Below are 25004 nucleotides of genomic sequence, written 5' to 3' on the forward strand. Positions count from 1 at the left end.
CGGGGTCTTCTCGGGACAGCATCTGGAAGACACCCACTGGGGACTCTGCATGTGAGCGTCACCACTGTCCCGGCACACACGGCACTGGGCAGAGCATGCCAAGCCGGGTCCTGCGGCACGAACTGTGTGGTCGCTGGCTGTGGAAAGTTCCAAATTCTCTGCACTCACTCACTTTGGAAGATGAGGCTCTGACCCCTGGGGTCCACCACTGGGCGCCGTGGAAGGGCCACGCGGCTCAGGCTGCACAGAGGTGCACGCTGGCCTGCAAACACTGTGCGGAAGCCCCTGGAAGTCTGTCTGACCCCTGGGGTCCACCACTGGGCGCCGTGGAAGGGCCACGCAGCTCAGGCTGCACAGAGGTGCACGCTGGCCTGCAGACACTGCGCGGAAGCCCCCGGAAGTCTGTCTGACCCCTGGGGTCCACCACTGGGCGCCGTGGAAGGACCACGCGGCTCAGGCTGCACAGAGGTGCACGCTGGCCTGCAGACACTGCGCGGAAGCCCCTGGAAGTCTGTCTGTTGCGGAGTGAGGAGCTCAAGTCCCCAGGGTGACGGGCGAGGACCCAGAGGTCGGACCTCATGAGGTCGTCTCTGCAGCTCAGTCTGCACCCAGACAAGGAACGGGACACAGAAGTCGTGAGCAGGAGTCCGTGTGGGGCCCTGCTGGGCGCAGACCAGGCGGACGGCGGCTCAGTCTACCGCGCAGCGTGTGGTGGGACAGGTGCAGCACTGACCCCTTCGGGCAGGGACTTCGTGTGGTGACAGCCCCGTCTCACCTCTGTGCTCACACACGGGCACCTCCTTCCATCTCTTGTTCTTTATGCTCCAAGCATCCCTTCCTTCGGTACCGGCAGGAAATCTGAACCTCGTCTGGTTTTTTAGGTGCTACTATAGGGTTTTCCTCAGTTTCCTAACGTTTTCTCACTTTTTTCGTAATGCTCCCCTGTCGCTGTTATAATGGGAGGGAAGTAATAACTATGTCCCTGTCCTTTCAGGGTCTCAGTGGCCGAGCCCCAGAGAGCACCCGTCTGACCCGGATGAGTGGCCGTAAGGAGCTGTGTCTTCAAGGACTGGGGAGCGCTTGCTGCGGAGCGGGCCGTGGGGGGACCCCAGTGACCTGTGTGCTCTCCCCAGGTGCCTCAGGACGAGTGGGCGGGGTGCCCGGCCCTGGGCAAGGACGAAGAGATCCCGTGTCGCAGGATGCGCAGCGGCAGCTACATCAAAGCCATGGGCGACGAGGAGAGCGGGGAGTCCGACTCCAGCCCCAGGACGTCCCCCACGGCGGCCGTGCGGCCGGAGCCCTTGCCCAAGCCCCTGGGACAGCGGCCGCTGGGCGGGCTGCAAACGTAAGACCCCACCGTGCCGGCCCTGATGCCCCCCTGTCCCAGACCACCCTCTCCTCGCGCGTCCACCCCGGGCCCCCTCCTCGCACGTTCACCCCGGGCCCCCCCTCGCGCGTCCACCCCGGGGCCCCCTCCTCGCGCGTCCACCCCGGGGCCCCCCTTGCGCGTCCACCCCGGGCCCCCCCTCGCGCGTCCACCCCGGGCCCCCCCCTCGCGCGTCCACCGCGGCCCCCCCCTCGCGCGTCCACCCCGGGGCCCCCCCTCGCGCGTCCACCCCGGGCCTCCCCTCGCGCATCCACCTCGGGCCCCCCTCGCGCGTCCACCCCAGGGCCCCCCCCTCGCGCGTCCACCCCAGGCCCCCCCCTCGCGCGTCCACCCCGGCCCCCCCTCGCGCGTCCACCCCGGGCCCCCCCTCGCGCGTCCACCCGGCCCCCCCTTGCGCGTCCACCTCGGCCCCCCCTCGCGCGGCCCCCCCTTGCACGTCCACCGCGGGCCCCCCTCGCGCGTCCACCCCGGGCCCCGCCTCTCGCGTCCACCGCGGCCCCCCCCCTCGCGCATCCACCCCGGGCCTCCCCTCGCACGGCCCCCCCCCTTGCACGTCCACCGCGGGCCCCCCTCGCGCGTCCACCCCGGGCCCCCCCTCGCGCGTCCACCCCGGGCCCCCCCCTCGCACGGCCCCCCCCTCGCGCATCCACCCCGGGCCTCCCCTCGCACGGCCCCCCCCCTTGCACGTCCACCGCGGGCCCCCCCTCGCGCGTCCACCCCGGGCCCCCCCTCGCGCGTCCACCCCGGGCCCCCCCCTCGCACGGCCCCCCCCTCGCGCGTCCACCGCGGGCCCCCCTCGCGCGGCCCCCCCTCGCGCGTCCACCCCGGCCCCCCCCTCGCGCGTCCACCCCGGGCCGTCATGCTCAGCTGGTAATTCCTGGGTAGAAATGACCAGACTTTATGGCCATCGATTTGCAAGTCCTTTTAGAGAAATGTCAGGCCTTTGATGAGTTACTGGTGACATGTTGATTCGGGAAGGAGACCCGGGTTCTGTGTCAGATGTTAATTTTAAAGCAGCTGTCACAGCCAGCGTCCATCAGTGTCCGCTCAGGTCAGGCCTGTCATTTCCACCGGGAGCATGTTTGTGAGTGTGTGAGAGAGACAGTGAGTGCACATGTGTGTGACGTGTGTGTGAGAAAGTGTGTGTGCATGACTGAGTGAGCATTCGTGCGAAGGTGTTTCTGTGTGTGTGAGAATCATACTAGGGCATTTTTTTACTATAACTTTGTAAGTTCACTTGTAGGCAATAATTCTTTTCCAGGTAAGTGCAGGAAATAGACTAATTCTACAAATACAGTAACCTGTGCTTCATATGTCTGTCCAAAGACACGTTACTGGTCACTATAATTGGTAAACCAGCCTTTCACATGCTGGTGAGCACGTGGTTTGTCCCTCAGCAGTCAGGTGCTGGTGCCGCTGAGCCCGCCGGCTAGGTCTGGGGGTGAGTGGGGAGACGGTTGGTTTCCAGGTGTGAGGTGTCAGCCGTCCAGCGTGGAGGTCTGCGGCACGCTGAGCCGGCCTGTGGCAGCTTGGCTGACGCTGCAGAGCTGTCGACCCTGACCCGCACCTGAGAGGTGGCCCTCCACACCAGGTCCCCTCCCGTGCCCGGTGCTCGCGGCAGTCAGCCGGCGTGCCGTGACTTCTCCAGTGCACCCAGTCACGCTGTAACGTCAGCTGCAGGAGGAAAAATAAGAACTTTGAATTGCAACCAGAACCAAAATTTTGAGTTCAGCAAACGTGAGCCGTGTTTTTATGACAATTCAGTTAGATTCCACAGCGACTGCTGGGCATGCCCGGTGGAAGTAGGGGAGGCAGACGCCCTGTCACTCCCACTCTGACTGCCCTGCACCCCCTCCTCTGCCGTGTCTCCTGGAGAGCCCACCCCTGTACCCCCTCCTCTGCTGTGTCTCCTGGAGAGCACCCCTGCACCCCCTCCTCTGCCGTGTCCCCTGGAGACACTGTGCTCACCTCGCCAGGTGCTCGCTGCCCCGGGCCTGTTCACAGGCCAGGGGACAGACTTGTTATTGGCCTCCGAGTCTTCTCGGCATGTCGTCTGTGCCACACACACACTTAACAAATGACTAAAACCAACTTCTCATGAATCACGTGTCAGGGGTAATTGCTTATCAACGTAATAAATGAGTGTCTATTAAGGGCACTGGTACAATAACCACTTTTATAGTCTAAATAGAAAGACTGTCAGTTTTAAAGATGTGTGTGGGGCCGGCTCAGTCTCCTGGTGCCCGGGACTTGGCGTTCGTCTGGGGGCAGATGCCTCCTTGCACACGTCCCACCCCAACATGCCCGTCTCAGTCCCAGGCTCTGAGCTCCCTGCAGGTGTCTTTGTCACGGTCCCCTGCCACCAGCCCTGTCGCTGCAGTGGAGGGGGGACCCCAAGGCAGTTCTCCCTGCGGGTTTCCGTGAGGTGTTTCCAGCGTCGAGGGTGTGCATGTGCCGCTCTGCGGAGTCCAACCTCCTGGCTCCCAGGGGCGGACAGTGTTCTCATCGGAGTCGCTGTCTGGATGTGGGGCGTGGGCTAGGCAGGGGTGTCCTGGCCCTGTGCCCGGGTCTCCCCTCGGGCAGCTGTCCCACTGCGTGCCGTGCAGGTCCTGCTGAGACTGTCTTGTTGCTCATGACACACGCAGAACACTGTCCCACCCTCTGAATGACCGCCCGTGACTCGCAATGACTGGCTGCGTGGCCTTGCCCCAAACACCGGCCCCTTGCAGGGGCCATTGCCACTCCACCCGCTCTGGAAGGGGTCAGTTCAGAAATGCGGCTCTCAGACACGCTGCAGACTGGCTTCTCCGGGAGTGAGTGGCCTGTCGGTGTGGGGCCGGGTGCCCCCGGGAGTGTGCAGGGGCCCACGTGCCACCGGGAGCGTGCAGGGACCCGCGTGCCACCGGGAGCGTGCAGGGACCCACGTGCCACCGGGAGCGTGCAGGGACCCGGGTGCCACCGGGAGCGTGCAGGGGCCGGGTGCCACCGGGAGCGTGCAGGGACCTGGGTGCCACCGGGAGCGTGCTGGGATCCACATGCCACCGGGAGCGTGCAGGGACCCGGGTGCCACCGGGAGCGTGTAGGGGCCGGGTGCCACCGGGAGCGTGCAGGGACCCGCATGCCCCCGGGAGCGTGCAGGGGCCGGGTGCCACCGGGAGCGTGCAGGGGCCCGCGTGCCACCGGGAGCGTGCAGGGACCCGCGTGCCCCCGGGAGCGTGCAGGGGCCGGGTGCCCCCGGGAGCGTGCAGGGGCCCACGTGCCACCGGGAGCGTGCAGGGGCCGCGTGCCCCCGGGAGCGTGCAGGGGCCGGGTGCCACCGGGAGCGTGCAGGGGCCGCGTGCCCCCGGGAGCGTGCAGGGACCCGGGTGCCACCGGGAGCGTGCAGGGGCCGGGTGCCCCCGGGAGCGTGCAGGGACCCGGGTGCCCCCGGGAGCGTGCAGGGACCCACGTGCCACCGGGAGCGTGCAGGGACCCGGGTGCCACCGGGAGCATGCAGGGGCCGGGTGCCACCGGGAGCGTGCAGGGACCCGCGTGCCCCCGGGAGCGTGCAGGGGCCGGGTGCCACCGGGAGCGTGCAGGGGCCCGCGTGCCACCGGGAGCGTGCAGGGACCCGCGTGCCCCCGGGAGCGTGCAGGGGCCGGGTGCCCCCGGGAGCGTGCAGGGACCCGGGTGCCACCGGGAGCGTGCAGGGACCCGCGTGCCACCGGGAGCGTGTAGGGGCCGGGTGCCACCGGGAGCGTGCAGGGACCCGCGTGCCCCCGGGAGCGTGCAGGGGCCGGGTGCCACCGGGAGCGTGCAGGGGCCCGGGTGCCCCCGGGAGCGTGCAGGGGCCCACGTGCCACCGGGAGCGTGCAGGGGCCGCGTGCCCCCGGGAGCGTGCAGGGGCCGGGTGCCACCGGGAGCGTGCAGGGACCCGGGTGCCACCGGGAGCGTGCAGGGGCCGGGTGTCCCCGGGAGCGTGCAGGGGCCCGCGTGCCACCGGGAGCGTGCAGGGACCCGCGTGCCCCCGGGAGCGTGCAGGGGCCGGGTGCCCCCGGGAGCGTGCAGGGGCCCACGTGCCATCGGGAGCGTGCAGGGGCCGCGTGCCCCCGGGAGCGTGCAGGGGCCGGGTGCCACCGGGAGCGTGCAGGGGCCGCGTGCCCCCGGGAGCGTGCAGGGACCCGGGTGCCACCGGGAGCGTGCAGGGACCCGCGTGCCACCGGGAGCGTGCAGGGGCCCGGGTGCCCCCGGGAGCGTGCAGGGACCCGGGTGCCCCCGGGAGCGTGCAGGGACCCGGGTGCCACCGGGAGCGTGCAGGGACCCGGGTGCCACCGGGAGCGTGCAGGGGCCGGGTGCCACCGGGAGCGTGCAGGGACCTGGGTGCCACCGGGAGCGTGCTGGGATCCACATGCCACCGGGAGCGTGCAGGGGCCCACGTGCCCCCGGGAGCGTGCAGGGACCCACGTGCCCCCGGGAGCGTGCAGGGACCCGGGTGCCACCGGGAGCGTGCAGGGGCCGGGTGCCACCGGGAGCGTGCAGGGGCCGCGTGCCCCCGGGAGCGTGCAGGGGCCGGGTGCCACCGGGAGCGTGCAGGGGCCCGCGTGCCACCGGGAGCGTGCAGGGACCCGCGTGCCCCCGGGAGCGTGCAGGGGCCGGGTGCCCCCGGGAGCGTGCAGGGGCCCACGTGCCACCGGGAGCATGCAGGGGCCGCGTGCCCCCGGGAGCGTGCAGGGGCCGGGTGCCCCCGGGAGCGTGCAGGGGCCGCCTGCGGAGTCGGCTCTGTGTCTGTTGTTTTCTAGTCGTTGCCTTCAGTGGTGATCTTTCTATTTCCTGAGCTCTGCCTCGTGATGTCTCTCCCTCTCCAGCTGATTGCTCATCAGGTAGTGAAAGGGCTTAGTGGACACTGGGTGTGTCACCAGCGACATCACGTTCCTGACGTGAGGCTGTTCCCACCTCTTTCTAGGTGGTCGCCCTTCTTTCTGTTGTTGTTTTCTTAAAATGTCCCTCTTTTATTCCTATTATAAATATATGTGGTCTTAATTTGTCTAAAATGATCCACTTTTCACAGCAGTATTTTCTATATTTTTATGTTTAACTGCTTTTTAATTTTAATTAGTTTATATTCAAAATTATTTTGTATTTTCTTTTCTTTATTTTTTATTAAGTGAGAGGAGGGGGGCAGAGACAGACTCTCACTTGTACCCCGACCTGGATCCACCCGGCAAGCCCACTAGGGGGCGATGCTCTGCCCATCTGGGGCACTGCTTCGTTGCTCGGCAATCGAGCTATTTTAGTGCCTGAGGCTGAGGCCATGGAGCCATCCTCAGTGCCCGGGACCAGCTTTGCTAGAACCATTAGAGCCAAGACTTTGGGAGGGGAAGAGAGAAAGAGAGATGGGGCAGGGGGTCTGGAGGGGGGCGATGAACGCTTCTCCTGTGTGCCCTGACCAGAAACAAAACCATGCCAGGCTGATGCTCTATCCACTGAGCAAACTGGCCAGGGCCTGTATTATCTTTAAGTGTGCAGTGTGGTGGTTAGACAGCCATTTCACATGGTCTTCCCTGACGTTTCTGCCCCCACCTTACACCACACACAGTCAGTACGTGTTGCTGACTCTGCTCCCTGTGCTGGACGTCACATCCCTGTGGCTACTTTGTAACTGCTCATTTATCATCCATTTTTCATCCACTTCCCCAGCCCCCCTGCCCCTGGCAACCACCAGTCTGTTCTCTGTGTCTACGAGTCTGTTTCAGTTTTGTTATTTATTTTGTTCATTAGCTTCCACACATAAGTGAGATCATATGGTCCTTGTCTTTCTCTGACTTGACTTATTTTACTCGGCATAATGGTCTCCAGATCCATCCCTGCTGTCACAAATGGTAAGGTTCCCTGCTTCTTTACAGCCCAGTGCTGCTCCGCTGTGTGAGTGCACAGCTCTTTTATCCGCTCGTCCTCTGACGGACACGGGGGCCGTTTCCAGGTCTTAGCGATTGTAAACAATGCTGCGATGAACTTAAGGGTACATATGTTCTTTTGAATTAGTATTTGGGATTTCTTTGGATATATTCCCAGAAGTGGAATTGCTGGGTCGAAAGTCAAGTTCCTTTTTAAGTTTTTGAGGAAACTCCATACTGATCTCCACAGTGGCTGCACCAGTCTGCATTCCCACAAACAACACACGGGGGTACCCTTTCTCCACACCCCCGCCAGCACCTGTTGTTTGTGGATTTATTACTGAGAGCCATTCCAACAGGTGTGAAATGATATCTCACTGTGATTTTAATTTGCATTTCTCTGATTAGTGACATTGAGCATCTTTTCATATGTCTATTGACGGTCTATATCGTCTTTAGGAAAGTGTCTATTCAGGTCCTTTGTTCCTTTCTTTTTTTTTTTTTTAAGAGAGGGGGACAGACAGGAATGGAGAGAGATGAGAAGCATCCACTTAACTCATAGTTGTGGCACCTTAGTTGTTCACTGATTACTTTCTCATGAACCTTGACTGGGGGCTCCATCCAAGCCAGGGACCTCAAGCTCAAGCCAGCAACCCTGGGGCCATGTTTATGATCCCACACTCAAGCCAGCGACCATGGGGCCATGTTTATGATCCCACACTCAAGCCCGCAACCCTGGGGCCATGTCTATGATCCCACGCTCAAGCCAGCAACCCTGGGGCCATGTCTATGATCCCACACTCAAGCCAGCAACCTTGGGGCCATGTCTATGATCCCACACTCAAGCCAGCGACCATGGGGCCATGTTTATGATCCCACACTCAAGCCAGCGACCATGGGGTTTCAAACCTGGGTCCTCAGTGTCCCAGGATGATGCTCTATCTGCTGCACCACTGCCTGGTCAAGTGCCCATTTTTTAAGTTGGATTGTTTATTTGTTGTTAAGTTGTATGAGTTCTTTATATATTTTAAATATTAAGCTTTATCAGATGTGTCATTCGCAAATATCTTCTTTCATTCAGTGGGTTGTCTTTTAGTTTTGTTGATGGTTTCCTTTGCTATGCAAAAGCTTTTTAGTGTGATATAGTCTCATTTATCATTTGTTTATTTTTCTTTTTGCCCGAGGAGATACATCAGGAAACATATTGCTACAAGAAATGTCAGAGCTTTTACTGCCTATGTTTTCTTCAAAGGCGTTTTATGGTTTTGAGTCTTAAATTTAAGTCTTTCACCCACGTTGAGTTTATCCTTGTGTGTGGTGGTCTGGTTTCGTCATTTTGTGAATCTCTATCCTGTTGTCCTGACACTAGCCTTTAAATGTATGCTGACAACTGTCAGAAAATTTTATAAGAGAAAAGCCACTTACTTACTTGATTTATAAAAATCTCTCAGACACAGATGGCAGCAACATAAGTAATCATGGGAGGGTCTTAGGCACGAGGGCAGCGGCTCTGTGACCGCATCCAGCACGGGCAGTCACCGTGCCCAGCGCTGACCTGTGGCTGCCAGCAGCAGGCTGGTGTCTGACCAGTCTGCACGCATTGTGATGGAATCCCGATACACACACTGCACCCCCAGCCTCAGCAGTGATAGACAGAGTGCTCTCACAGCGCGAGCCTCGCCAGCTCCTGTGTTTGAAGGCGTGCGTCAGGAATCGTCACGACTTCAGCTTCGCACTGCAGGGACGGACACACCCGACACTCGGACCTCAGACCCTCTGCCCTTCTGGACGTCCAGCCTCTCCCTTTAGGGGGGGAACAGTCTCGGGGAGTCTTGGTCTGTGTTCTGTCACCACTCGTGTGCACGGTGAGCCACAGCTCCCCGCAGAGGCCGAGGTGTACGGCCTGGAGAAGCAGGGCGAGTTCCGTGTTCCCCGGGGTGGGGGTGTCCACAGGGAGAGTGGACGACAGCAAGCAAAGCGTTCGTCCCGAATGCACAGGCCTGAGGCTCTGCGGGACCAGCCTGGGCATTCTGCATTCGCTGTCGATATTCGGCCCGGCCCGGTTTGCCCGAGACGCCTCTGCAGGGTGAGAGGTCTCAGTTAGCGAGTGGAGACTCCGTGCCCTGCTCACGTCACTGGCCATCGCTCCCTGCACCCCATGACGCCGGCTGACTCTGTGTTCTCCGTGTGGGACGGGAGACGGAGCCCAAGACCCTCTGGTGACAAATACTCCGCAGTTCTGGCCACGGAGCCAGTGGTCCCGGGATTGGCTGTCGGCTCCGGTGCTGGACCATGCCGTAAGTCACTGCACACCTCAGAGCCCATGCAGAAAGCAGTCACTGCAGGCAGACACACGTGTGCGTGTGCGTGTACACGGCCGCCTCCCGGCCTGGACCCCGGCGCTCGGCTCCGCCCACTCAGGGCTTTCTCATCCGGTGACGTGAAGTTCATTCTCGCACCTGCCCGGGACCACGGCCAGCACGAAGCAGGTGAAGACGAGGAAGGTGCGTGGAAGCCGTGTCGTGGCTGCTCCTTCTCCCTGAGCCCGGGGTGCCCGGGGCCGTGAGCCGGAGCAGCAGCGGCCTCAGTCCCCTGTGGGCATTCCTCCCAGACCCGCGTGGGAACGGGCGCTCCACCAGAGTCTGCAGAGGGTGTGGAGCCGCATGGCCCGCCTTCCTCTCTGGCTCCCGACGGCGTCACTGGGTGCAACGTGGGCACCATGCCGTTCACCCACCTGGCACGTGACTCGGCTTTGAGCGACCTCACAGCTCTGCAGCCCATACGGTGACCAGTGTCACAACTTTTCTTCACACGGGAAACAGCCCGAGGCCCACCAGCGCCAGCCCCGGCAGCGCCTCGGCCCCCAGCTCCGGGATCTGCCCGCCCCGGCGTTGCACATGAGCCCGTCACACCCTGTGGCCCTGTGGCCGGCTTCTCTCCTCAGCACCGTGTGTGCACAGCTCACCCAAGTGGTCGCCTGTGCGGCTGACGCTCGGCAGTGCGGACACACCACTGTCCCGTGCTGCGGAGCCGCGGACAGTCATTCTGCTGTGACCAGGCGTGTGCCGGCTCGTGGGGACGCGTGTCCCCCTGCGAGCTCCGCGTCTGAGTCCACGGGGGCTGTGCCTCCTCTCCTCTCTCATAACATAAACTGTCCGCGTGGTCGACACTGCCTTGTGCTATGCACATAAATACACAGGCGTTTGTGTAAACTTTATCGTTCTTAAATTTGTCTTTTCTCATTTATATTCATTGCCTTCGACTCCGTCAGCTTGCAGACGCGTTGTTTGTAGCAAGAGCAGATTTTGGCCATCCATCTTATGTTGTTGTATCTGTTGAGGTTGACGTGTGACATCCATCACACGGAAGATAAAAAAGGAGCTTTCCCTCAATACTCGCCGTCCCTTCTGATCACGGTCTTGCCACCTCCCTCAGAGTGGGGCCGGTCCCTGCTCCTGCCTGCATGAACAGTGAGGCCACCCGGCCGGCAGAAGAAGGAGCCTTTTAGAATGACATCCGTTCCCTTCAAATGCATCCCTCAGAAACTGGATTCTGTTAGAACGCGTGTCCCTCACGCAGGTCCTGCGGGGCGAGGACGAGGTCTCGGCACCTCAGCTGCTGTCGCGAGCGTCCAGTAGCCGCCGTGAGGTGAGGGACTCCCTGTGCTGGACAGAAGGTCTGGGGAGCCCTGGCCGGTTGGCTCAGCGGTAGAGCGTCAGCCTGGCGTGCGGGGGACCCAGGTTCGATTCCCGGCCAGGGCACACAGGAGAAGTGCCCATCTGCTTCTCCACCCCGCCCCCTCTCCTTCCTCTCTGTCTCTCTCTTCCCCTCCCGCAGCTGAGGCTCCATTGGAGCAAAGATGGCCCGGGCGCTGGGGATGGCTCCTTGGCCTCTGCCCCAGGCACTAGAATGGCTCTGGTCGCGGCAGAGCGACGCCCCAGAGGGGCAGAGCATCGCCCCTGGTGGGCATGCCAGGTGGATCCCGGTTGGGCGCATGCGGGAGTCTGTCTGACTGTCTCTCCCTGTTTCCAGCTTCAGAAAAATGCAAAAAAAAAAAAAGTAAACCTCAGGAGAGCTGACCTGGGGTCCATGGGCGCCCCCTCTGCTGGGGCACGCAGCACACCAGGCCCCGTGCGGGGGGGAAGGCGACTTCTGTGGTGTGGGCTGAAGGGGTCTTGGGGTCTTGGGGTCGAGTGTTTCCAGTCTAGACAAACCCAGGGAGCTGTCAGCGAGCCAGGGGAGTCTGAGGGGACACCGTTCACTGTGGATCTGGGATGTGGCTTCACCTGTCCCACTGAGCGCCTGGTGTGCGGGAAGCAGCTCTGTCACACGCAGGGTCCCGGCAGGGTCACAGGAGAGCCGCCAGGTCTTCCGTAAACCCAGGTGGCCTCTGTTGGTGAGCAGACGAGAAACCGGGAGCGGGCCCTGGGTTGTCCCTGCGAGTCCCCAGCCGGAGAGAACCAGGCGGGAGACGGCACCGCAGAGGATGCGTCGGCATAGACTGCCAGAGCCAGGACGGCGAGAGGGCCCTCGGCAGAGGCCCGTGTGCGGCACAGGCTTCCGGAGCCAGGACGGCGAGAGGGCCCTCGGCAGAGGCCCGTGTGCGGCACAGGCTTCCGGAGCCAGGACGGCGAGAGGGCCCTCGGCAGAGGCCCGTGTGCGGCACAGGCTTCCGGAGCCAGGACGGCGAGAGGGGCCTCGGCAGAGGCCCGTGTGCGGCACAGGCTTCCGGAGCGAGGACGGCGAGAGGGCCCTCGGCAGAGGCCCGTGTGCGGCACAGGCTTCCGGAGCCAGGACGGCGAGAGGGCCCTCGGCAGAGGCCCGTGTGCGGCACAGGCTTCCGGAGCCAGGACGGTGAGAGGGCCCTCGGCAGAGGCCCGTGTGCGGCACCGCGGGCACGGGGGATGTGGCATCTGCACAGCAGCCACAGCGTCACCCAAACCCGACGCAGGTGCTGCCGTCGCCAGTCCGGACCCTCCTCCGCGGCCACCGCTCAGCTCTGCGGGAACGCGCCTCGCTGGAGGACCTCCGGACCTCCGCTCGTCCGCCCCACCTGAACTCCAGGTCCTCTGCAGCGGGACCTGCCTCCCATTGAGGCCTGAGACGGGCACAGTGGGGAGTCCCCTCAACAGCAGCAGCAGGGACGGCTCGAGGTGCTGGGAAGCCAAACAGAGGACCCGTGTCTGCCACAGGAGCGCCGTGACATGAGCCGTGGAGAACAGTCCCCCAGAGAGACAGCTGTGAGCCCGGGACCTGTCACACGTCTGTGAGAAACACTGCACGTGGAGACAGGCGTGTGTACATGTCTGTGAGAAACACTGCACGTGGAGACAGGCGTGTGTACACATCTGTGAGAAACACTGCACGTGGAGACAGGCGTGTGTACACGTCTGTGAGAAACACTGCACGTGGAGACAGGCGTGTGTACACGTCTGTGAGAAACACTGCACGTGGAGACAGGCGTGTGTACACGTCTGTGAGAAACACTGCACGTGGAGACAGGCGTGTGTACACGTCTGTGAGAAACACTGCACGTGGAGACAGGCGTGTGTACACGTCTGTGAGAAACACTGCACGTGGAGACAGGCATGTGTACACGTCTGTGAGAAACACTGCACGTGGAGACAGGCGTGTGTACACGTCTGCTCTGGGCTGGGACGTACAGGGCTCTGGGTCGACTGTTTTTGATGACCGCAGTGCTCTCGTGTGTCCGTGCGTGTGGGGAAGGCCTGGACAGCAAGCCCCTCGGGGGCAGGGAGCTGGGGGCTCTCAGAAACTGGAAGGCCCGCCGTCCAGGGAACCCCCGTGTGGGCAGTTCCCTTGAGCCCTTTGCCTCTTCGTCTGGTCTGCAGCAGTGAGGATGGAGACAGAGCTGCAGTCACAAACTCGGACGTCACCGGGTGGGCTTCAGGCGGCCAGGGCAGAAGCAGGTGTCGGGTCAGCGCAGGGGAGGAGTTCCCCTGTGGCCAAGAAGGAGGACTAGACGAGAACCCCCAAACCCGTGTGAGAGCTGGTGTCCCCGAGGGGACGGAAGTGGAGCTGGAAGCCTGTCAAGCTCTGGTCTCTCGGAAGCAGCGAGACACCCAGAACTCTGTGAGTACGAAACCCCAGACCCCTCGGAGCCCCCAGACCAGCCCTGTCGCAGCAGACGCCGCAGTCTCGGGGCGCCCACCAGAACCAACGCCAGGCTCTTCAGAGGAAGATGCTGGGCCCAGAGTCACTACGGACAGCGTCCGTGACACCAAAGAAAAAGAGAAAACCCTGCAAAATTTACAAGATGAACCTTACAAATAAGAAAATGAAGATAAAACAAAACCTGAGAGGACCCAGATGTTTGGGTTGACCAGAAAAGTCTTTGAAGCAGCTGCTCGAAGGCCTTTTCTGTAACAAGAACCACCACTATAAGGTTCAAGGTCTTAAAGGAAAAGATGGTTTTTATTAGCAAATAGACCGGGAAACTCAGCAGAGAGCAAACGCTCCAAGAAACAGGCAACTGACAAGGAGAAAGCGAGTAGAATCCAGGTTACAAGAAGGACAGACACGGAAAGGGCAGAAATCAGTGTGACATCCCACAGAGGGAGAGGCCACGGCCAAGCGCTGGCTCTCTGGCAAGGAGAACGACGTTGGCAAACCTCTTAGTCACCTTGTGTGAACTGGACCAATTCCCTGAAAAATACAGAAGTGGGTTTTGCAACCATTTGTGGTCTAAAAAAAAGAACTCTCAGCAAACTAGAATAAAGGGAATTTCACCCGGCGGACAAAGAGGTTTACATAGTAGCGAGGCTCCCTGTGTCCGAGGAGGTGCAGGCGTCCGCCCTCACCGTGGAACTCGAGCCTGAGGAGCAAGCCAGGGGCTTCCGGGTAGAGGGGGCGAGTCTGGTCTGTTCTCAGACTGCAGGCTGTTGGCGTGGAAAGCCCACGGGGCCCCAAACGTGACGTGGCCTGTGGCAGCCACCGAGGCCGGGCCGGCAGCGTCAGGAGATGCCCACGGACCCCTGCGCCCGGACGGTGTTGCAGAAGCTGCAGGAGGAACGGCGGGGCCCTCGGGTGCAGTCCCACCCTGCGAGGACACGCCGTCTCCCCAGATGAGGAGGCTTCCCTACAGCCTCGGCCTCGCGGGAACGGGAGGGAAGGTTCTAAAGTCTGCGTGGAGACCCCCGGCCTGAGGGGGCGCAGACCGTCCTGACCAAGGAGAGCACAGCGAGGGGCTCCCAGGGCCCACCCACCTCTTAGCAGCCTCTTGTCATCACTTTCTAAAAATAAATGTCTGCATTGACTCATTATCCTCCAAAAAAACCCAGTCTTTCTCAAACCACCCTGGCACCCTCTTCTTCAACAGATTCAGTCAGTTGTTCAGGATTGTCACCGTAAACTACTACTTTCTCGCCTCGACTTACTACAGGCTTGTTTTTTGTTTCAAGTTCACCTGCACCGTGTGTCCCAGAGCCTCTGATGTCCCCGATGGCACCGCGTGATGGCCACTGCCGGTTCACTCCGCCTCACGTCTTGGGGAGACGGCGGGAAGGTCCGAGGTGTCTGTCCCCAGCGAGTCCTGTACTCGGTCCCGGGTCCAGGTCCTCCACCTGACCCCCAGCTCGGGGTGGTGTCCACGTAGACACGCCCGAGTGCCGAGACCTCGCTGCCACACCGAGGGCGGCCGGCACGGGCATGTCGGTGGCCACGGCCCTCGCGCGACCGGGGCATCTGCATGCCGACCACGTGCCCCGAGACCGCGTTCTTGTAAAGGGTGCCCGCTCTCTAGCTCCAGCTCGCCGAGGCCGAGGCCCGAGCCGGCGGCGTCTCGCAGGGTCGCTTGTGGCTCTGGGTGCCAAGCCGTCGAGTGCTGCCTGGTGCCGGCTCCCGGCAAAGGGCGTGCAGAGCAGGCGGCACTGAGCCGAGGGGCTGTGCTGGCAGGGGCAGCACTCGGACGGGGCCCGCAGCTGGGCACGTTCCCGGGAGGACCTGTCACCACCCGCAGCTTCTCTGTGGACATGGCTGCCTCAGGGAGGTTGGCAAGGCAACAGTGCGGCCCTGCCGGACCTCAGAGAGGACTCAGAAGGGATGTGGGGAGCCCAGCAGTCAGGTGTTGACAGGGTTTGCCGCGGAAGCTCGTGACCGGGGACGAGCAGGCCTTCTCACCTGGCAGCTCAGAGGACACTTGCGGCCTGAACACTGAGACCAGGACCCTCATCTCCAGCTCACGTACATTTGTTTATGTGAAATGGGCGTGATCCCGTGTTGCAGGAGGAGAGCACACACGTGCATACCCGTGTATGCACACCTCCGCCCCGACACTGCCTAGAACGTCCCAGGGCCCGTGTAGAGCAGGGAAGAACAGCCCCTCCGGACGCCTGCTGTTCGATCGGTCCCGTGTGTGGACGTGGAAAGGTGCCCTGTGTTTGCAATGACACCTTGAGTGTGAGAAGTGCCTACGGTTCTCCGTCCGGTGGGTATAGAAACCCCACCACTTCTCTAAGGTGACAGGGGCAGAGTGGGTATTGGCTTTTGTCTGGATTTTCAAGTTATTTATTTACTAGGCTGTAAACAGCTGTGTGCAGAGGTGGGTGAGGCGTGGTGTGTGGGTCTTTTTCCAGGGAGCTGGAGCCACAGGAAAGGTCCGTGAGCCCCTGGACCAGGCTGCAGAGGGGAGGGCGTGCCCCCGCCCCCACCCCTGGGAAGCACTGTTCTCTTCCCCAGGCCTGTGGCTTCCCCTCCGGGATCCAGCCCTCTTCACACACGTGCCTCATGGGAAAGGGGGGAAACAAGCACCTTGTGTTTGTGTTGCTCTAGAAAACTTCCTGTGGTTTCCTTCAGAGTTCTGAGCTCCCACCAAGTTGTACACGAAGACACTTCTATCCCTGATAGGGGGCTTGCTGACACAGGAATGGCCATTTTGGGGTTTAAAGGGAATTAGAGGTCCTGGAGGACCCCGGGGTCCCCCAGAGTGGTGGGGGCGGGCAGCCCTGACCAGTCTCAGCATCTGCGTCCCGTCTCCAGGCCTGTGATGTTTCAGGAATCGGCCTTCTCGGTCACTGTGTTAGGAAATGCTGACCCACTGGAACACCGTCAGTGCTGTTGGGCGTAATGAGCCTGCGGTCAGAGGACCAGGCTCTCTGCCTCCAGGACCCAGCAGCGGAGAGCTTGGGGCCCCAGCGTGAGGTTCAGAGCAGAAGGCCCCACGTCCAGCTCTGACATTTTCAGCACTTTCTTAAAAACTCCCATTTGTAACATGAACCTTGGGAACATGTAAGTGAGGCAGGTGTCCGTCAGCAGACACGGGTGGGAGGGAATGTCCCAGCAGCCTCTGGGCACCCTGTCCCTCCAGTGATGTTCAATGAACACCCTTCCTCTCTTGTTTCCTTCCCTGCAGCCAGAGCTACCTGCAGGCGGCCAGTGACGGGCCCACCGGCCACAGCCTGGACCCCTCTCCCAACTACAGCTCCCCGAAGTTCCGCTCCCGCAACCAGAGCTACATGAGAGCCGTCAGCACGCTGAGCCAAGCCAGCTGTGTGAGCCAGGTGGGCCTCCCACCCTCCCCGCGCCCCGGGTCCTGTCCCCACGTCCCCGGGTCCTGTCCCTGCGGCCGGGTCCTGTCCCCGCGTCCCCGGGTCCTGTCCCTGCCCCCCCGGGTCCTGTCCCTGCCCCCAGGTCCTGTCCCCGCGTCCCCAGGTCCTGTCCCTGCGGCCGGGTCCTGTCCCTGCCCCCGGGTCCTGTCCCCGCGTCCCCGGGTCCTGTCCCTGTGTCCCCGGGTCCTGTCCCTGCCCCCGGGTCCTGTCCCCGGGTCCCCGGGTCCTGTCCTTGCGGCCGGGTCCTGTCCCTGTCCCCGGGTCCTGTCCCCGGGTCCTGTCCCCGCGTCCCCGGGTCCTGTCCCTGCCCCCAGATCCTGTCCCTGCCCCCGGGTCCTGTCCCTGCCCCCGGGTCCTGTCCCCGGGTCCTGTCCCTGCGGCCGGGTCCTGTCCCCGCGTCCCCGGGTCCTGTCCCTGCCCCCCCGGGTCCTGTCCCTGCCCCCGGGTCCTGTCCCCGCGTCCCCAGGTCCTGTCCCTGCCCCCGGGTCCTGTCCCTGCCCCCGGGTCCTGTCCCCGCGTCCCCGGGTCCTGTCCCTGCGTCCCCGGGTCCTGTCCCTGCCCCCGGGTCCTGTCCCCGGGTCCCCGGGTCCTGTCCCTGCGGCCGGGTCCTGTCCCTGTCCCCGGGTCCTGTCCCCGCGTCCCCGGGTCCTGTCCCTGCCCCCAGATCCTGTCCCTGCCCCCGGGTCCTGTCCCTGCCCCCGGGTCCTGTCCCCGGGTCCTGTCCCCGCGGCCGGGTCCTGTCCCTGCCCCCGGGTCCTGTCTCTGCGGCCGTGTCGTCCCTGCGGCCAGGTCCTGTCCCTGCCCCCGGGTCCTGTCCCTGCCCCCGGGTCCTGTCCCCGGGTTCTGTCCCTGCCCCCAGGTCCTGTCCCCGCGTCCCCGGGTCCTGTCCCTGCGGCCGGGTCCTGTCCCTGCGGCCGTGTCCTGTCCCTGCATCCCCGGGTCCTGTCCCCGCGTCCCCGGGTCCTGTCCCTGCAGCCGGGTCCTGTCCCTGCATCCCCGGGTCCTGTCCCTGCATCCCCGGGTCCTGTCCCTGCGGCCAGGTCCTGTACCTGCGGCCATGCCGTCCCGGTCGGCCCCCGGCCTGGGAGACAGGCTCCGGGTGTGGGGCGGCTGGGAGCGGGTGTGCAGTCACCCCCACGAGCAGCTGCTGAGATCTGGTTGCTCCTTTGTGACGGGGCTTCGCCGTCTTTAACATTGTGTTGGCGTTGTTTCCTGTGTCCCTCTCAGGACAGGGCTGCGGTCCTTACGCTGACCGCTTCTGAGGGAGGAAGGACGGGTTGGCTGACTCCTCAACCTCCCTTGCTGGTTCGCTCAGACAGCCTTCGTTTTCCCAGAGGGTTTCCCAACAGAACGGGCCAGGGGACAGCGTTAGGGTGTCCAGGCTCTGACCACATGCCTCTGTTCCTGTCCCCCACTGAGCCTCGGAAGGTCCCGTTAGAAGAGCTGACAGTGTGCCGTGGTCTGGTGTCACCCGGAGAGCCACGCTGTCCGGCTCACGCGCACTGGTCCTGTGTGAAGGACAGTGTGCTGAGCAGGCCCCCAGGCGTGACTGACGGAGAGGAGGTGCCCGTGGGGGAGAACTCGGGCAGAGTGGTCGCCGTTCGCTGTAGGACAAACGAACAGCATTTCTAAGTTTTCTGTTAAACCCGTTGCCCACTCACTGACCTGCCTGTGGAGATGGTGCCGCAGCCCGAGGGTCTCAGGCCGGTGCGGAGTAGCCACTGGGCGCTCCCCTCCCAGTCAGAGACTGCCGGGTCCCCTTCCTCTGCCCCCGAGTCCTGCCCTTCGCCCTCACTGTGGGACGCGGACCAGCGGGGCTGTGGGAACACACTGAGTCTGCAGCTCCCTCTGCACACTGCTCAGGGCTGCCCCCAGGGTGGCTGCCGAGAGTCCAGGCTCGAGGTGTCCTGTCCAGTGGTCCCTTCCTCAGAGCACTCAGCTCTCTGAGCGGCACCCAAACACCACTGTTCTCAGAATGACGAACCCTGGAGCCTCTCTCCTGTGCATTGCGCTGTCCCCTCCCCTGTCCTCACAGTCCAGCGCTCTGCGTGGCTACAGACAGAGGCAGCTGATGGGGGTCTCACGTACAACCGCACCCACGTCCCCCACCTCCCTGGGTGCTCGGAGCAGTAGACCTCCTCTGATAAGCAGGCAAGCGGCAGTGGTCTGGCTGGCAGGGCCCAGCCTGGGGCCGTGTGCTGGGAGGTCTGTCCGTCTGTCCCTGAGCTCCTCCGGGCTGTGCTGGGAGGTCTGTCCGTCAATCCCTGAGCTCCTCCAGGCTGTGCTGGGAGGTCTGTCCGTCAATCCCTGAGCTCCTCCAGGCTGTGCTGGGAGGTCTGTCCGTCAATCCCTGAGCTGCTCCGGGCTGTGCTGGGAGGTCTGTCTGTCTGTCCCTGAGCTCCTCCAGGCTGTGCTGGGAGGTCTGTCCGTCAGTCCCTGAGCTCCTCCAGGCTGTGCTGGGAGGTCTGTCCGTCAATCCCTGAGCTCCTCCAGGCTGTGCTGGGAGGTCTGTCTGTCTGTCCCTGAGCTCCTCTGGGCTGTGCTGGGAGGTCTGTCCGTCTGTCCCTGAGCTCCTCCGGGCTGTGCTGGGAGGTCTGTCCATCAGTCCCTGAGCTGCTCCGGGCTGTGCTGGGAGGTCTGTCTGTCTGTCCCTGAGCTCCTCTGGGCTGTGCTGAGAGGTCTGTCTGTCCCTGAGCTCCTCTGGGCTGTGCTGGGATGTCTGTCTGTCTGTCCCTGAGCTCCTCCGGGCTGTGCTGGGAGGTCTGTCCGTCTGTCCCTGAGCTCCTCCGGGCTGTGCTGGGAGGTCTGTCTGTCTGTCCCTGAGCTCCTCCGGGCTGTGCTGGGAGGTCTGTCCGTCTGTCCCTGAGCTCCTCCGGGCTGTGCTGGGAGATCTGTCTGTCCCTGAGCTCCTCTGGGCTATGCTGGGAGGTCTGTCTGTCTGTCCCTGAGCTCCTCTGGGCTGTGCTGGGATGTCTGTCCTTCTGTCCCTGAGCTCCTCTGGGCTGTGCTGGGAGGTCTGTCCGTCTGTCCCTGAGCTCCTCCGGGCTGTGCTGGGAGGTCTGTCCGTCAATCCCTGAGCTCCTCCAGGCTGTGCTGGGAGGTCTGTCTGTCTGTCCCTGAGCTCCTCTGGGCTGTGCTGGGAGGTCTGTCCGTCAGTCCCTGAGCTCCTCCAGGCTGTGCTGGGAGGTCTGTCCATCAGTCCCTGAGCTGCTCCGGGCTGTGCTGGGAGGTCTGTCTGTCTGTCCCTGAGCTCCTCTGGGCTGTGCTGAGAGGCCTATCTGTCCCTGAGCTCCTCTGGGCTGTGCTGGGATGTCTGTCTGTCTGTCCCTGAGCTCCTCCGGGCTGTGCTGGGAGGTCTGTCCGTCTGTCCCTGAGCTCCTCCGGGCTGTGCTGGGAGGTCTGTCTGTCTGTCCCTGAGCTCCTCCGGGCTGTGCTGGGAGGTCTGTCCGTCTGTCCCTGAGCTCCTCCGGGCTGTGCTGGGAGATCTGTCTGTCCCTGAGCTCCTCTGGGCTGTGCTGGGAGGTCTGTCTGTCTGTCCCTGAGCTCCTCTGGGCTGTGCTGGGATGTCTGTCCTTCTGTCCCTGAGCTCCTCTGGGCTGTGCTGGGAGGTCTGTCCGTCTGTCCCTGAGCTCCTCCGGGCTGTGCTGGGAGATCTGTCTGTCCCTGAGCTCCTCTGGGCTGTGCTGGGAGGTCTGTCTGTCTGTCCTTGAGCTCCTCTGGGCTGTGCTGGGAGGTCTGTCCTTCTGTCCCTGAGCTCCTCCAGGCTGTGCAGGGAGGGTCTGTCTGTCTGTCCCTGAGCTCCTCCGGGCTGTGCTGGGAGGTCTGTCTGTCTGTCCCTGAGCTCCTCTGGGCTGTGCTGGGAGGTCTGTCTGTCTGTCCCTGAGCTCCTCTGGGCTGTGCTGGGATGTCTGTCCGTCTGTCCCTGAGCTCCTCTGGGCTGTGCTGGGAGGTCTCTCTGTCTGTCCCTGAGCTGCTCCGGGCTGTGCTGGGCCTGGTGCCGTGGTGAAGGAGCGGTCTCACAGCCACTCCCATCCGACTCCAGCTGGGGGTCAGCGTGCAGATCTGTCTCTGCATCCCCCACGGAGATGAGCAGATGGCCCACGGGCTCCACCTTCTCCGCCGGTTTAGCTCATGACTGGAATGTCCTCAGGGCTCCCCCAGGGCACAGAATGTCCTTCCTTTCTGGGGCTGAGTGACATTTCATGGTGTGGATAGACCCCTTTTGTCCATCTGTCACCTGCTGATGGACACCCCATCTCGCCCACCTTTGACCACAGTGCACAATGCCGCTGTGGACAGGGCGTACGGGCACCTGCTGTGTCACCCTTCTGGGTGTCCACCCTGCAGGGGGATTGCTGTCACTCTGTCCCTGTCGCGTCACCACCACCCGACACTCCCACAACACGCACCAGGGCCCCGCGTCTCCGCACCCTCCCTGTCGCGCTGGCTCTAGTCTTCTGCTGGGACCCCCGAGGCCCACCATGGGCCCCACAGCCCCCCACAGACAGCACAGAGCCCCCCCCGTCATCTTTGATTGACGGGGTGAGGGTCTCCGCATGACGACGAGGACAGGCGGGCTGACTGACGGGGTGAGGGTTGTCCCCATGACGAGGACAGGCAGGCTGACTGACGGGGTGAGGGTTGTCCCCATGACGACGAGGACAGGCGGGCTGACTGACAGGGTGAGGGTCTCCCTATGACGACGAGGACAGGATGAACTGACTGACAGGGTGAGGGTCGTCCCCATGACGACGAGGACAGGATGAACTGACTGACGGGGTGAGGGTCTCCCCACGATGACGAGGACAGGCGGGCTGACTGACGGGGTGAGGGTCTCCGCATGACGACGAGGACAGGCGGGCTGACTGACGGGGTGAGGGTTGTCCCCATGACGATGAGGACAGGCGGGCTGACTGACGGGGTGAGGGTCTCCCCACGACAACAAGGACAGGCGGGCTGACTGACAGGATGAGGGTCTCCCTATGACGACGAGGACAGGATGAACTGACTGACAGGGTGAGGGTCGTCCCCATGACGACGAGGACAGGATGAACTGACTGACGGGGTGAGGGTCTCCCCATGACGATGAGGACAGGCAGGGTGACTGACAGGATGAGGGTCTCCCCATGACGACGAGGACAGGCGGGCTGACTGACGGGGTGAGGGTCTCCCCAGGACAGGATGAACTGACTGACAGGGTGAGGGTCGTCCCCATGACGACGAGGACAGGATGAACTGACTGACGGGGTGAGGGTCTCCCCATGACGATGAGGACAGGCAGGGTGACTGACAGGATGAGGGTCTCCCCATGACGACGAGGACAGGCGGGCTGACTGACGGGGTGAGGGTCTCCCCACGACAACGAGGACAGGCAGGCTGACTGACGGGGTGAGGGTCTCCCCACGACGACGAGGACAGGATGAACTGACTGACGGGGTGAGGGTCTCCCCATGACAACGAGGACAGGCGGGCTGACTGACAGGGTGAGGATCTCTCCATGACGACGAGGACAGGCGGGCTGACTGACGGGGTGAGGGTCTCCCCACGACGACGAGGACAAGATGAACTGACTGACGGGGTGAGGGTCTCCCCATGACGACGAGGACAGGCGGGCTGACTGACAGGGTGAGGGTCTCCCCATGATGACGAGGACAGGCAGGGTGACTGACGGGATGAGGGTCTCCCCATGATGACGAGGACAGGCGGGCTGACAGGGTGAGGGTCTCCCCATGACGATAAGGACAGGCAGGGTGACTGACGGGATGAGGGTCTCCCCATGATGATGAGGACAGGCAGGCTGACGGGGTGAGGGTCTCCCCATGACGACGAGGACAGGCGGGCTGACTGACGGGGTGAGGGTCTCCCCACGACGACGAGGACAGGTGGGCTCACTGACAGGGTGAGGGTTGTCCCCATGACGACGAGGACAGGATGAACTGACTGACGGGGTGAGGGTCTCCCCACGACAGGACAGGTGGGCTCACTGACAGGGTGAGGGTTGTCCCCATGACGACGAGGACAGGATGAACTGACTGACGGGGTGAGGGTCTCCCCACGACGACGAGGACAGGCGGGCTGACTGACAGGGTGAGGGTTGTCCCCATGACAACGAGGACAGGCGGGGCTGACTGACGGGGTGAGGGTTGTCCCCATGACAACGAGGACAGGCAGGCTGACTGACGGGGTGAGGGTTGTCCCCATGACGACGAGGACAGGCGGGCTGACAGGGTGAGGGTCTCCCCATGACGATGAGGACAGGCAGGCTGACTGACGGGGTGAGGGTCTCCCCATGACGACGAGGACAGGCAGGCTGACTGATGAGGTGAGGGTCTCCCCATGACGACGAGGACAGGCGGGCTCTGACGGGGTGAGGGTCTCCCCATGACGACGAGGACAGGCGGGCTGACAGGCTGACTGACGGGGTGAGGGTCTCCCCATGACGACGAGGACAGGCGGGCTGACTGACAGGGTGAGGTCTCCCCATGACGACGATGACAGGCAGGCTGAAGTGGTTTCGTGTGTATTTTGAGCACTTCCTTTGCACCAGGAGCTGTGCTCAACTTTTAAAGGCAGTCGGTCTTAAACGTAGTAATAACTGTCGGCTGCCCTCGAAGCTCTGCCTTGGGGGCCCATAGAATGCCAACCACATCTTGGAATTGGCCATTTGCCCTAGAGGTTTGTAAGAAATAACCCAATAAGCTATTTCCCAAGGCTAGCCGGCCCCCATGCTGACCTCAGACGGCCAGTGCGGCCCCCCCACCCCGAGGCGGCAGGACGGCCGGGAGGGTGTCGTGTGGCTCGGGGGGCCTGGCCACCCCCACCACGCCCTGTGCTGTGTCCGTTCCAGATGAGCGAGGCGGAGGTCAACGGGCAGTTCGAGTCGGTATGTGAGTCCGTCTTCGGCGAAGTGGAGTCTCAGGCCATGGACGCCCTGGACCTGCCCGGGTGCTTCCGGACACGGAGTCACAGTTACCTTCGGGCCATTCAAGCTGGTTACTCCCAAGATGACGAATGTCTCCCCGCGCTGACCCCCTCCAACATCACCTCCACCGTCAGACCCACGGCAGGTGAGAACGCCCCTTCGCCTTCCTGGTGGGAACGCACAGGTGTGCCGAGGTCGACCCTGGGGGGCGGCGCCCCCCCCCTCACAGGAACCGTGGACTCCCGCGGACTTGGTGCCGCGTCCGCTCGCGTCTGAGACACTGTCGTGTTGGCCGCGGTGTCCCGGGCATCTCGTCTATCGGTAACCTTTCTTAGACTCGTTCTAGAATGAAATCCATGATTATTGAGGTGTCTAAAGGTAACCAAGCATAACTTTTGTTAAGTTTTATATAGGAAAAGAAGAGAGGCACTGATATTTAGAAGGTGACGGCTTTTTAAATGCCGAGTTTGACAGGTGGCGCGACGCCTGGCCCGATGAGGCAGCGTCCAGCGCGTCTGTCTGTCACAAATCCACGAGTGTGATTCACCGCTGCACGCCACCGGTCATTGGAGGAAGTGCTCTGCTCACCGTGGGTTCTGCGGACTCAGGTCTCCCTTCCCTTCAGTGCTGTGGCCGCCACGTCCACCCCTGAGAATTGACCGCCTGCACTGAAGAGCAGCGACCGGTGTTTCTCTGCGACCGGTGTTTCTCTGCGCTGTTCTTATTTATGTAGCGTGACAGGTTGATGAGGCCCAGGGACACAGAGCAGGGGAGGCGATGCCACCCTGCCCGCTGCACGTGGCGGCCGGGAGCACCCAGGAGCAGGGAGAGCGAGGCACGGTGAGGCCGGCCAGGCAACGCCGAGGGAGCCGGCAGCTCCGAGGAGACCGGGCGTGGTGCTGTCTGTGGTTTCTAGCCCCAGGAACCGGAAAAGGGCTCTCTGTTTGCAGGCTCCAGGCTCTAGCAGGAGCCTGGCGATGACATGGGACTGCCCCCTGCAGGTCTCGTTCCTGCCTCCAGTGACTCCGGTGCTGACCGGCATGTGGTGAGGAGCTCGGAGGTGCGGCCCACAGACACAGGGTAGCTGGCCACACTGTGTCCGGCACCTCAGCCCCAGGTCTGGGCGTGCCAGTGTCTCTGGGTATCTCTGGGTGTCTCTGGGTGTCCTGAGGTAGCTGCGGCTGGTGCATCCCACGGCCACACCTCGTCTTCAGAGCCTGTGGGCCCGCGGGTGTCTGTGTGTGCCGTGGCCCCTG

The 25004-nt window shown here is 62.9% G+C and overlaps 1 protein-coding gene across 2 annotated transcripts in view; it reads left to right on the top strand.

Moving 5' to 3' along the window:
* DLGAP2 (DLG associated protein 2) overlaps window positions 1-25004 on the top strand; it is a 464829-nt gene that overhangs the window by 383951 nt on the left and 55874 nt on the right. For both annotated transcript variants that reach the window (XM_066237265.1, XM_066237266.1), the window contains 3 exons: window positions 1134-1345; window positions 16631-16778; window positions 23674-23893. In XM_066237265.1, the coding sequence (XP_066093362.1) occupies window positions 1134-1345; window positions 16631-16778; window positions 23674-23893 (580 nt within the window). The remainder of the gene's footprint in view (window positions 1-1133; window positions 1346-16630; window positions 16779-23673; window positions 23894-25004) is intronic.

This window comes from Saccopteryx bilineata, chromosome 6 (assembly GCF_036850765.1).
Source record: "Saccopteryx bilineata isolate mSacBil1 chromosome 6, mSacBil1_pri_phased_curated, whole genome shotgun sequence".
Taxonomy (NCBI): Eukaryota; Metazoa; Chordata; class Mammalia; order Chiroptera; family Emballonuridae; genus Saccopteryx; species Saccopteryx bilineata.